Source organism: Maylandia zebra, linkage group LG4 (assembly GCF_041146795.1).
Source record: "Maylandia zebra isolate NMK-2024a linkage group LG4, Mzebra_GT3a, whole genome shotgun sequence".
In the NCBI taxonomy this organism is placed as follows: Eukaryota; Metazoa; Chordata; class Actinopteri; order Cichliformes; family Cichlidae; genus Maylandia; species Maylandia zebra.
Genome location: NC_135170.1, coordinates 37208783 through 37222404, shown reverse-complemented (window position 1 = coordinate 37222404; position 13622 = coordinate 37208783). Strand labels below are relative to the sequence as shown.

Here is a 13622-nt window from a genome sequence, read left to right as displayed (position 1 = left end):
AAGGTTCAAACTTTACTTTTTCACTATGTAAAATGTGCAACTGGAACTTCTTGTTCAGAAACGGATTATTCTGCACTTCCATTCTCCTTTTCATTTGAGATGATTAGGCTTTAAATAAACTCAGAATTTAAATGACAGGTTAACCGAGAGGTCAGGTTTGAATGCCTGAGTGAGTGACATGATAAACTCTTAGTGTTTGTAACAAGTGTTCTGATGGTGCCATCACCATCAGTTTGCTGATGTCTGAAACTGAAGAGAAATACCATCTTAATCTTGAAAATACCTTTGCCTGGAATACCTGGAACTACCTTAAAATACCTGCAAGATACAATCCAAAGTGACCTGTGAGCTCTTTGGTGTGATCAGAATGGAGGCCTTTTTTTAAAAATAACTCACCGTTTAAGACAAAAAGAACCAAGTCCTTTACTGTTGAGCCATTTTTTTGTATTTTAGCAAATGAGTTTGGTAAAATTATCAGAGGAATAAACTAAAGCAGTATAAAACTGTTTGTGTCTATCAAGTGTAGAAAGTAGAGATGGCACGATACGACTTTTTTATGTCCGATACCGATACCGATATCATAAATTTGGATATCTGCCGATACCGATATGAATCCAATATTGTCACGGTCTGGCTGGCAGACCGTGGGGATGTGGGGAAAGGAGGACCCAGGCGCGGTGCTCTATGTATAAACAGTGTGTTTATTTACAGAGTGGAACAAAAACAACAATAAATCCCCGTGTTCTCCCAGACTCCCGTGTCATGTCTCTGCGTGAATAGTTCGTGTCTCTGTGCTCTCCGCTCCCGTGTCAGCACCCCCCGGTGCTCGCTGCTCTTCGTGCCTTCCACGCTCCTCCTGCGGGAAACAATAGACGCAGCCGTCAGGACACAAATAACCGCGGGCATACACTTACACACATTAACTCAATTCAATGGGACGACTAACGTGGAGTCTCAAGGAAATGATCCCGCGTCGGTGGGAGCTCCAACTCTCTCCTAAGTAGCTCCCCCGACGAGGCCTGATCAGCAGCAGGTGTGTGACTTCGGGTGTGGCCAGTCCTTCCGCAGGGCCACACCCCTCAGGCCTGCAGGTGGCTGAGCTCCATCCTCCAAGCATACCCGCAGACACACACACACACACACACACACACTCACATCTACATGCATGGAGAAGAGCAGCAGCAACACCAAAATACATATAATAATAATAATATAATTCATAACTGCTCAGGGATCCTGGGTCGCCCAGTCCCAGGACCCTGACAGTACCCCCCCTCTAAGGGTCGGCTCCCGACGACCCCAAAACCAAAACAAAAAACAGCACAACCAACCCAGGGCGGGCGGCTGGGGGAACCAGGACGGAGGGCCAGAACCAAAACAAGCAAAAACAACAAAACAACAAACCGACCCAGTCCACAGTCTCAGAGTCAGACCGCGCATCCCGCAGCGGTGCAAAAAGAAAACGAAAAGACGCCACAAACAGTCACAGGCGGCCCATCAACACAACAAGAGAGTTCAGGGGGCCTACCTCGAGCCCAACGGCGGCGACGTAGCAGCTCCGGCGGACGGCCCCGGGTCCGGCGGCAGCAGCAAAACAGTTCAGGGGGCCTGCCACGGGTCCGGTGGCGGCGGCGCTGCTCCTCCGGCGGCCAGCCACGGGTCCGGTGGCGGCAGAACGGTTCTGGTGGCCTGCCACGGGTCCGGTGGCGGCGGAACGGTTCTGGTGGCCTGCCACGGGTCCGGTGGCGGCGGCGCTGTTCCTCCGGCGGCCTGCCACGGGTCCGGTGGCGGTGGAACGGTTCCGGTGGCCTGCCACGGGTCCGGTGGCGGCGGCGCTGCCCCTCTGGCGGCCTGCCACGGGTCCGATGGCAACGTCGCTGCTCCGGTGAGCAACAGCGAGGCGTGGCAACAGGTCCATGACGCGCCGATCGCTGACGTGGACGCACCGGACGTGGACGGCGAGGAGGCCGCGCTAGACGTGGAGGTCCCTCCGGTCCGCTGACCTCCTCGGCCGGCAGCGAGAGCTCCTCCTCGGCCGGCAGCGAGAGCTCCTCCTCCGGCTCGCTGAGCTCCTCAGCTGGCGGTGTGGGCTCCTCCGGCTCGCTGAGCTCCTGCTCGGGCATGCTGAGCTCCACAGCTGGCGATGCGGGCTCCTCCGGCTCACTGAGCTCCTGCTCGGGCATGCTGAGCTCCTCCGGCTCGCTGAGCTCCTCAGCTGGCGGTGCGGGCTCCTCCGGCTCGCTGAGCTCCTGCTCGGGCATGCTGAGCTCCTCCGGCTCGCTGAGCGCCTCAGCTGACGGTGAGGGCTCCTCCGGCTCGCTGAGCTCCTGCTCGGGCATGCTGAGCTCCTGCTGCAGCTGGACGAAGTCTGAGGTTTCCCGAGCTTGCACTACCCCCCGGGCTTTACGCAGGGTGCAAAGGCAGGCGGAAACTCCCTTGAGCTGGCCGAGGTAGGGGTTTCCCTCCAGGAGTGCCTCGATGGCGTTTAACCCCACCACTCTTGCCCTTGTGTTGGTGGTGTGAGTTACCCAGTCCATCAGGCGTTGGACGCGTGTGAGGTCGCCCCCTCCGGACAGGGCTGCTGGAGTGGGTAGTGGAATGGAGGCTGCCGCTGGTGGAGAAGATGGCTGAGGGATGACTGCATGCGGATGAGATGACGACAGCGCCACAACCGCAGATGGTGAAGCAGCGAGTGGTGTGAAGACCTCTGACCGAGGTGATGTTACCTGCGCTGTCAGCTCGTCCACTGCAGACACAAACACAGATGGTGAGGGAAATGGAAAATTGTCCGTACTACTCACCACAGCCGGCTCTTGAGATGACCGTGGATGTGGCTGCGGTGAGGAACGCTGGCGGCGCGAACATCGTTTCCGTGTAGACGTCGGGGCCGGCGTCTCAGGCTGTGAATCCACCAGCTGTCCGGGCCGGTGAGCAGCCTGAGGAGGAGAGTGGAGGTGGAGGGTGGAAAGTAAGAAGTCCAAGACGACAGGATTAAGGTCGTCAACCAGCCAGGGAAATCTAAGAAGCGTCTCCTGCAGCCGCCTCTCCACAGCGCGACGCAAACCTTCCGCGGGCTTCTCCCACCATAACTCACAGAGTCTGTAAACCCTGTCCATAACCTCCCGCCTGAGCCTCTCCTCAGAGACCGCTGGGTCCATGCGTGGCGGGATCATTCTGTCACGGTCTGGCTGGCAGACCGTGGGGATGTGGGGAAAGGAGGACCCAGGCGCAGTGCTCTATGTATAAACAGTGTGTTTATTTACAGAGTGGAACACAAACAACAATAAATCCCCGTGTTCTCCCAGACTCCCGTGTCGTGTCTCTGCGTGAATAGTTCGTGTCTCTGTGCTCTCCGCTCCCGTGTCAGCACCCCCCGGTGCTCGCTGCTCTTCGTGCCTTCCACGCTCCTCCTGCGGGAAACAATAGACGCAGCCGTTAGGACACAAATAACCGCGGGCATACACTTACACACATTAACTCAATTCAATGGGACGACTAACGTGCAGTCTCAAGGAAATGATCCCGCGTCGGTGGGAGCTCCAACTCTCTCCTAAGTAGCTCCCCCGACGAGGCCTGATCAGCAGCAGGTGTGTGACTTCGGGTGTGGCCAGTCCTTCCGCAGGGCCACACCCCTCAGGCCTGCAGGTGGCTGAGCTCCATCCTCCAAGCATACCCGCAGACACACACACACACACACACACTCACATCTACAAGCATGGAGAAGAGCAGCAGCAACACCAAAATACATATAATAATAATAATATAATTCATAACTGCTCAGGGATCCTGGGTCGCCCAGTCCCAGGACCCTGACAGATATAGTGTTTTTTAATCAACAAAACTGTTTTTTAAATATCTTGCTGCATTTTGTATAAGTTCATACTCAAGTTTAAAACAACAACTACACTAAAGCTATTCTGTTATACCTGTATGCAAAAAAAAAAATTTCATAGTTCAGCAATACTGATCAATCTAATAAACTTAAACCTACACCATCCTCCCTATTCTGGTATTTTAAAGAGTACTTAGCGTAAATATTAAGCAACCTAACTAATAGGGTTCCAACTCCCAGCAACAACAAAAATAAATAAATAAAAAATAGGGAACCACCCCTCACGCTCCACCTCATGATGCTTAATCGATGTAATCAACCTTAATTTGATGCAGTGTGAAAAAAAATGCACAGAAATCAATTATTTTTCAAGAAATATTAAATAGATTCAACATCTTTCTTCAACAAAATTGCAGACTGCACAGATGGTACCTTCCCAAAGGAAAAAGTACTATAGCTTACTAGGGTATATATATTAGACTTAATAGTTACTATATACAATAATGGACTTCTATACATTTTACATCAGATTAAAACTTTGGGTGTCAGATAATTATTTATTAAAAGCTAGACATTTTAAATGAGAATAAGAAAGAAAAGTATGTCTTTGTGCCCCCTTTTCCCTGTTCATGCCCTATCGGCCCCCCTGGCTAAACTTTGCTAGATCCGCCCCTGCACAGTTACCAGCCGTCAGCTATGTAGAAAAAGATCCTGGTGTAGAAAGTAATAATAAATAAATTCTAACAACAGCTGATCAAGCTTAAACGTGCTGCTGTTGTTCAGTCGCTGGTTTCCTCTTTCTGGTGCAAAGTGGGCCAAAAGCAAACAAGAGAGACGGACTCGCGACAGAAAAGCCGATCAGCTGATCATTAAGCAGTTTCATGATTGAAGTAGCAGCCGGAGAGCGAGAGGCAGTCGCTCGTTAAGCTTCACGCAGGAATGCTTTACAAACATTCAGAGATGGACTTACACACTTGCTTTACTTCTCTCGGGGATAACTTTGTCGGAGATGAAATGCCGGGTTGCTAGCGAAGCTCCAAATGCTATCCAGACCACCGACAGGTCCCGCATGCCACAGCCGCTCTATCACGTGATGCATACTGCTCCGACGTGCTAACGTTCTGAGGTGAGTTACGGCGTGTTGCAAGTTTTGTGAGGTGCTTCCGTGATATTTAATGGATCGGATTACATTTTTTATTTTTCTCCGATATCCGATCCAGTAATTTAGGTCCGATACCGATACGTAATATCGGATCGGTCCATCTCTAGTAGAAAGCACTTTAATCTTGTTGAAAATGTCTGTTTTGGTTTATTTTAATAAATATCACTCTACAAGCAGATGCACTACACAGTGAACTCCTTTCCATGTGGTGACTAAAGCTGATTTGAAAACAGGCTTTTGAAGATATCTACATGGAGCAGCGTCGGGTCATAAAGACGATCCTGGAGTATGCGGATCAGGTGTTCACCTACGTGTTCGTGGTGGAGATGGTTCTCAAGTGGGTCGCCTATGGATTCAAGACCTACTTCACCAACGCCTGGTGCTGGCTTGACTTCCTCATTGTAGATGTAAGAACAGAATGGATGATTACCAAAGATGCTGTTGATGTTTATCTTTTGTTTTTCTATGATACAACTGACAGACATTATGAAACATCCCAGATTTCTATAAACAGGAATGTGAACACGGGAGGTTAAAAATTCTACTTCAATTTCACTGAATCAACAACAGTCTGCCTGTTTGACCCACACAGCATTCAGTCACTGTTCCTAGTGTTTTTGCAGCTTAAGTTAAACACACAATGCTTCATGTACTTCACACTTGTCTGCCAGTCCCCGATGTCTCTAAAAAAAGGAAAAGAGTTCATCAAGCTCATTTCCGCCACCTGGAACTTTCCTGGCACTGCCCCTTGAGCCCGCGGCACCACCCCTCCACTGGAGTGGAGCTAAAGACCTCTGCCTTACCTCCACATATTTTAAACAAAACGAGGGTTTCTACAGACACAAACATGGATGTCCATGGCTCCCTGGTGTCTCCCCAGACACTTGCATATAGTTTAATAAGGAGAGATCATTAGAAGGATTTGAACATAATTTATTGATGTTCAGAATTCAGTTTGAGGTATTTGGTGGTTCGACTACAATGGCCCATCACAGCAGAACGGAATCCCACTGGTGATAGGGATTAGGGCTGGACCCCTAGGAATCTTGACGCTGGTGGTGGAAATGAAGATGGAGACTTGAATGGAGGCTGAGTCATGAGAGGTGTCGATGGGGAGGAGGAGGGTTGTACCAAGGGGTCTGCAATGGAGTGGGTACACAGTGAGATTTATAGTACCCACAGCAAAGGCTGATTGGCCTGAAGAAGGTTGGACAAAAGATGACTGGACTAGAGCAGTGATGTCAAAATCAGCTGCACAGTGTGGGAGAGTAAATGAAAGCCTAGATTAGCCGCAATGCCGGGAAAACAGACAGATATGTGACTACAGATATTCCTTATTGAACTTGTGCATAAGCTTCATTAGGGAGACTCCACCACAGTAATGACAGGTTTCCATTCCTCCAGGTTCATGTCTAAACTGCTAATAAATCTGAATATTTCATATAGACTTCTGTTCATGCACAGCTTGTTTTAAATCAGAACAAAGTGTTTATTCTGGGGTCCTCACACCCTGTGGCGTAACAGTCTACTTTAGGAGGACATTAGTACTCTGACTTCACCACCAGTGTCATTTGTCTTTCAGGTGTCTCTGGTGTCGCTAACAGCAAATATCCTAGGATACTCTGAGCTGGGAGCCATCAAGTCCTTGCGGACCCTAAGAGCTCTGAGGCCCCTGAGAGCCCTCTCCCGCTTTGAGGGGATGAAGGTGGGGCTAGCACATGTCTACAACCCTGTCAAGAGGGTCTCAGGGTGCTAGTAAATTTGTGTTTGACTGGTTGCTTTCTCACTGCAGGTGGTGGTTAATGCTCTGGTTGGAGCAGTCCCATCAATCTTCAACGTCCTCCTTGTGTGTCTGATCTTCTGGCTGATTTTCGGCATCATGGGCGTGAACCTGTTTGCAGGAAAGTTTTATTACTGCTTCAATGAGACATCGGAGGAGTTGTTTCTCCCTGAGAGGGTTGACAACAAGACCCAGTGTTTGGCTCTGATTCAGGAAAACTTCACTGAGGTCCACTGGAAGAACCTGAAGATCAACTACGACAATGTTGGAATGGGCTACCTGTCTCTGCTGCAAGTGGTTAGTCTGAACACCTGTGACTTCACAGAGAAATAACCCAATAGATCAATACAGAATAATTCTACTGACCTCACTGATCAGATATTGCTGTCATGATGTTTTGTGGGTCTTTACCTGCTGATTCTTGCAGTAGATGAACAGCTGAAACTGATGTTCAGGACTTTTGTCTTTCAGGCCACATTTAAAGGCTGGATGGATATCATGTATGCAGCAGTAGACTCAAGAGAGGTCAGTTGTACTGAAACGGTTACTGAGACTGTGCTGATACCGATGCACAGATCTCCTACTTGTGAGCAGATTTGTGTATTTAAAAATGAAGTCTGACGGAAAGGGACGAGAATTTTTCATGTCAGAACGTTTCGTTGCTTCTGAGTTATTGTGGTTAGTCGGGTAAACCTAAGAAAAACATTTAAGCCATCACAACAATTTAGCTTATTTCATTTTGTTGGATTCCTAAACAATGCCCTTTAGGCGGGAAAGGAAATCAGATATCTAATGGCAACCAGTGTTGGGGAGTAATGGAATACTACATGTACTGGTGTTACGTATTTAAAATACAAAATATGAGTAACTGTATTCTGTTACAGTTACCATTTAAAAGATGATATTCAGAATACAGTTACTTTGTTGAAATAAATGGATTACATGGCGGTCTTTTCCTGTTTCATATGTTTGGCTATGCTCTCTCTATTTTTGGTAATTCCACGCCGGTGGAAACCCAAACAAAACACGCATTATGAGGCTCAAATGTCTATGTCTCTATCTCGCGGCCCATGTCACCTCTACTTGTGGTCCGCATAATAACGTGAAGAAATATTATTTTAAAATGTATTATTCAAAAAATGATTTAATATGAATGCAATAGCAGAGTGTTACAGTCATAGCCCTAAAGAATGTAGCCTGATGGGCAGTGTAGTCTGTGCTGCAGGGAGAATGGACTGCCATACCCGTTATGTGTCTGTGAGCGCGAGGAGGGAGAAAAAGGAAAGGTACGAGCTGTCATCAAGCAGAAACGGGAGCTGGAAGCATGTAAATATAATAATAACCACTGCAGCCAAACAGAGAGCCTGACGAGCCCAGCTGTAAGTAAGCTATTAAGACTCGACTGTACACCGTGTTCGTGTTTTCCTCTGAAACAATAAGTTCTGCTGCAGCAGCCTTTCAACGCCTCTCTCTGTCTCTGCTAGCAAAGTCGACCTAGACAACAAAGTAAAGCTAGTTTTCAGCTACGAGCCCGACACGAACCCGACGTATTAGCCAGAGGTCCCTTTACTACGGTTCGGAGCCGCGGACCTGTTTTATATACGCGTGGAATAGTTTTCTATACGAGATCGCTGCAAAAAGTGCAGCCTTACCTAATGTCCACCTACTGTTACTCATTTATATTAAGATTTAAACATCTAGTTGGTGTGACGAGTAACCTTCAGTAATAGTAATAAATCACACAGCAATAGGACATTCATGTAGTTGTAAAAAGCATGATAATATATTAAGTAATCCAAAGTATTCAGAATACGTTATTCTCATTGAGTAAAGTAGCAGAATACGTTACAAAATACATCTTGGGGCATGTATTCTATAGTGGAATACATTTAAAAAGTAACCTTCCCAACACTGATGGCAACACCCTAACCCCTGAAATAGTGTCCCCAGAGAATGACATCACTCAACAGTTTTCATTCTCACCCTAACCTTTATCTTGGTTACCATGGTTACATTCTTGGGAGTGTAGGTGGAATCCCAGCCAATGTATGAGGACAACCTGTACATGTACCTGTACTTCGTCTGCTTTATCATCTTTGGCTCATTCTTCACCCTCAACCTTTTCATCGGAGTCATTATAGACAACTTCAACCAGCAGAAAGCTAAGATAGGTTTTTACTCACTGACATCAATCATTTATTACTGGATTTCTATTTGCCAGCTGACTGTGTGTTGTTTTTTCTTTACATGGGAGGAGGTGATATTTTCATGACAGAGGAGCAGAAGAAGTATTACAACGCCATGAAGAAACTGGGCTCTAAGACACCTCAGAAACCTATCCCACGGCCTGAGGTCCGTTTGATTACTCCCTGTGAGCAGAAAACAGGATTTAAACATTTGGGATGGAGCAAGATTTAAATGGTTCCTTTATTTTTTGTGTCCAGAATAAGTTTCAGGGTCTGGTCTTTGACTTGGTGACCCAACGTTTTTTTGACGTTCTCATCATGGTGTTGATCTGTCTCAACATGGTGACTATGATGGTGGAAACAGATGAGCAGAGCAAGGACAAAGAAATCATCCTTTACTGGGTCAACCTTGTTTTCATCATCATCTTCTCCACAGAGTGCGGTCTAAAGATCATCGCTCTGCGGCAGCACTACTTTGCCGTCGGCTGGAATATCTTTGATTTTGTGGTGGTTATACTTTCCATTGCAGGTGAATCCATGTTTGAGGAAACTGACAATATTTAATATTTTTGTTTTTTAATTCACACGTTAATAGAAGAATCTCATACTTTCTTTTCCCTTTCCACCTTCTTTCTTTTTTCCTTCCTTCCTTCCTTTAGGCCTTCTCCTTGCTGACATCATAGAAAAGTACTTTGTATCACCTACGCTCTTTCGTGTGATCCGATTGGCTCGTATTGGCCGAATCCTTCGTCTTATTCGTGGAGCCAAAGGGATCCGGACGCTGCTCTTTGCCTTGATGATGTCCCTTCCTGCTCTCTTCAACATTGGTCTCCTTCTCTTCCTCATCATGTTTATTTTCTCCATCTTTGGTATGTCTAACTTTGCCTACGTGAAGAAGGAAGCGATGATTGACGACATATTTAACTTTGAGAACTTTGGAAACAGCATGATCTGCCTCTTCATGATCACCACATCAGCAGGATGGGATGGACTGCTAAATCCCATCATGAACACGCCCCCAGACTGCGACCCAGACTTTGAAAACCCAGGAACGACTGTCAGAGGGAACTGCGGCAGCCCAGCATTAGGCATCGTTTTCTTCACCACGTACATCATCATGTCCTTTTTGGTGGTGGTTAACATGTACATTGCCATCATCCTGGAGAACTTCAATGTAGCTACAGAGGAGAGCAGCGACCCACTGTGTGAAGATGACTTTGAGATGTTTTATGAAACCTGGGAAAAGTTTGACCCCGATGCCTCACAGTTCATACATTACAGGTGAGTCCACCTGTGTTTTAGTCTGGCTCTAATCTGAGATGTGGTGTTCTCTAAAGACCTGTAAGAGTTAAGTTCTGTGGATTCTAATGTGTTCCTCAGTGAGCTGTCAGACTTCTGCGATGCTCTGCAGGATCCTCTGAGGATTCCCAAACCCAACGCTGCCACCCTGATCCAAATGGACCTGCCTTTGGTACCCGGAGAAAAGCTGCACTGTCTGGACATACTGCTTGCTCTCACTGCACAGGTAACCTCACCTGCTCACATTTACAGCTTATTCTATTGGATCTTTATTATATTATACTATATTATATTACATTTATAGGTTTTAGGTGATTCCGGGGCCATGGATGCTCTAAAAGGCAACATGGAAGACAAGTTCACAGCCAACAACCCATCCAAGGTTCTATTCTATTCTATCATAAAGTCTTTACCAGTGTCATGTACAGTTCTTGGGAGAGTTTGCACATGGGCATATTTAAGTACCAGTAATTGGTTTCCTTTCAGTACTGCTTTGAATTTGTGTAGAAGCTGTTATTACATCTGAGACCTGTTTATAGCTTAGCTTCATGCTTAGCTTGTCTAAATTTTTATTTCATGTTGAGATGTCTAACGGTCACACAAAGCTCTCATATATATGTAAATGACAAGTGACAAATGAATCTGTGGAGAAATCTTTGGAGAAAAGAAAAAAAATGCAAAAAACGTAAGTATGTTTGATGTGTCAGTCAGAATGAGTATGTTCTTTGGTCAGACCAAAGACCCAGATAAACAATCTCATAAAATCAAAACTTACATGTTCTGGCAACCAGAGTTAGAGTTAGGATTGGTGTCTAATGAGGTTAAGATGGTTAACCTCTGTGTCACGGCCTTTAAGCTTCCAAACAGAATAATCCAAGAAAAGGCCTGAGGTGGCAGCAGGTGGTTTGTTTCAGAACGCACTTCCAACGTGACTCTTTGAAAAATATATGCTGTTTATTTCTTGCAAAATTATGAACCAAATCATTTCTTACAACTTATAAAACAAAACAAATTTCCCAAGTGTGGGACTAATAAAGGTTATCTTATAAACAAAAGTTAATCTAATTCCACAAGTTCACAGAGTGGTCAAAAAATCATTTTAAAAACGCTCCCGTCTTACCAGCTGACAACAAGGAAAACATTTCCACCAAGCATGCTCTGAGTTAATGCGAGGGTCCAAACAACTTTTCCAAAATTAAACTTTTAATTACAGACTTTAATAGCGAAATAGCTTAAGTATGTTATAATGGATAAAAATTATGATTCACAAGAATTCAACAAAAATGGCCACAACACATTTCTGTCCTGATGGGAAATGAAGAGACATTTTTAGAAGGCGATTCGTGGGCTCTTCATGTGTCGGTGAACATGCAGCAGATCAAGCTCAGTGTTTTTGTAACAGAGCAGCATTTTTATCTGTTCATATTCAGTTTCTGACAAGCTGTCAAAAACATTTTTGACAGCTTGTCAGAAATATTATTTGTCTCTGATGCTGTGATCATTATGACATACAGGAGTCATATGAACCAATCAGCAGTACTCTGCGGAGGAAACAGGAAGAGGTAGCAGCGACAGTGATCCAGAGAGCGTACAGGAAGCACCTCCTTCAGCGGGGCAAGGTCAAACGGGTATCCTACAAATACGGAGAGAAGCTGGACGGACGACAGGACAAGCCACCAGAGACAGAAGCAACTCTTTCTAAAGGACTGAGTCAGCCGTACAGCGGCAGCCACGAGCAGACGGCTTCAGGTCAGGTGCATCCCACCCGGGTAGAGCTTCAGAGCGAGTTTGTTCTCCGCGCCGCCCCGCCGTGCAGCACTCATGAGTTTGTTCAAGATGAGAACCTGAGGGAATCTGTCGTGTGACAGCACACCTGTTCCTCCAGTTTCTCCTCTCACCTGTGGAAGCTGCAGCTGGCGTTCTTTCTACAAACTCAGCAGAGACTCTGTTTTTCCGGTGTGTTCAGAGGTTAACACCTTTGTTAATGCCCTGTGTGACGTCAAACTTTGCAGGTGACCCTGATTATTGATTGTTTCTGAGTCACCTCGATCGACTCAAATGTTATGATGGATGTGTTTGATATTGTATCTGAAACTGCCTGAGACAGTACTCATTAATTCATAACAGGCATGTGCTACTAACCTGAACCTAAGAGCTGACAGTCAATGAGAGTACAGCATGTTAGCAGGTGAAGAAGTTCTGGTTAAAGTAGTTCAAATATAACCACATGTTTACCTATTTAATTAACATTTCATCAACAAAAGACTCAACCTACAAGTTGTTTGTATTCCCAGTTCTTAATACTTCCAGTTTGTTGAATGCAGCTGCAGGTGCTTTCTTTACGCAAAATCAAAGCTTCTGCAGAGTTGATAAAACGGGAAGTGTTGTTTTACTGGCTGAGGCAGCTTGTTTGCTGTATGCTGACACTGTTCCTGATTGGTGAACATTTCTGACACACTAATGACATAAAAGCAAACACCCCTCAAAGACTGCTGCACACCTTTTTAATAAAACATGTCCATGTACCTGGAAATGAAAAGAAATAAAACTGTTACACTGAAAATGGACAGCCAATAGGAACAGGCTGTTTTTGTGATGTAAACAGTGTTTATTCACTGAAGAAGAAGAGAAGTAATTTCTTTTTTCTCTTTTTATGGACTCTGCTGAGTTTCAGTGATCCTAAAACCTTTGTCTCTTCTCAAAATACATTTATGTTGTTTTTTTACAGACTTCACTTGCAGGTGAACTTTGTCAAACTGTCTTCTTGTTGTTAAGAAACTTTTGCTTCATGTGGTGGATGAGTCTCAGCCATCTGAGTGGTCAGTTGGATGGAGGATAGTTGTGACCTGCAGTAAAACAAAGCTTCTGTAAGTGTTGTCATGACGTTTATGTCTGTACATATCAATAAAGTTTTCCGATTCGCAACTGCACTTCCACCTGGACGCTAAGTATTCACACCTTCAGATTTCTCTTCCTGTCTGGCTCAGAGGCGACAGCTGCTGTCGAGTCTAAATGGCCAAAGTTCAAAGAGAAAGACAAGAAGAGCAACAGCTGACCAAGGATCACACACACACACACACACACACACACACACACACACACACACACACACACACGTGTTCTGGTGTTTGTGAGGACTTCCCAGGACCTTGACCCTGAACTTGAACCCAGTCTGAACCTTTAAAGCATTGCCTGGGGGCGGGGTCTTCAACTTACTGTTAATTAAACTAATTTAAGGTTAGTCTGTTTGCACTTACCGATAATGACTTCAAATCTATTTTAATCATGTGAGCAGTAAACTGTTGACAGAATAAGTTTCTACTCTGTCGCCCCCTGCTGGACTTACTATGCTACAGCCCCTTC

At 45.8% G+C, this 13622-nt stretch overlaps 1 protein-coding gene across 3 annotated transcripts in view; it reads left to right on the top strand.

Moving 5' to 3' along the window:
* Nucleotides 1-13189, top strand: part of scn4ab (sodium channel, voltage-gated, type IV, alpha, b) — a 47509-nt gene extending 34320 nt beyond the window's left edge. For all 3 annotated transcript variants that reach the window (XM_076883536.1, XM_076883537.1, XM_076883535.1), the window contains 11 exons: nucleotides 5228-5401; nucleotides 6577-6699; nucleotides 6787-7071; nucleotides 7246-7299; nucleotides 8804-8943; nucleotides 9024-9126; nucleotides 9219-9489; nucleotides 9620-10241; nucleotides 10341-10485; nucleotides 10564-10641; nucleotides 11774-13189. In XM_076883536.1, coding sequence (XP_076739651.1) covers nucleotides 5228-5401; nucleotides 6577-6699; nucleotides 6787-7071; nucleotides 7246-7299; nucleotides 8804-8943; nucleotides 9024-9126; nucleotides 9219-9489; nucleotides 9620-10241; nucleotides 10341-10485; nucleotides 10564-10641; nucleotides 11774-12124 — 2346 coding nt within the window. In that variant the 3' untranslated portion in view covers nucleotides 12125-13189. The remainder of the gene's footprint in view (nucleotides 1-5227; nucleotides 5402-6576; nucleotides 6700-6786; nucleotides 7072-7245; nucleotides 7300-8803; nucleotides 8944-9023; nucleotides 9127-9218; nucleotides 9490-9619; nucleotides 10242-10340; nucleotides 10486-10563; nucleotides 10642-11773) is intronic.
* Nucleotides 13190-13622: the final 433 nt, after the last annotated feature.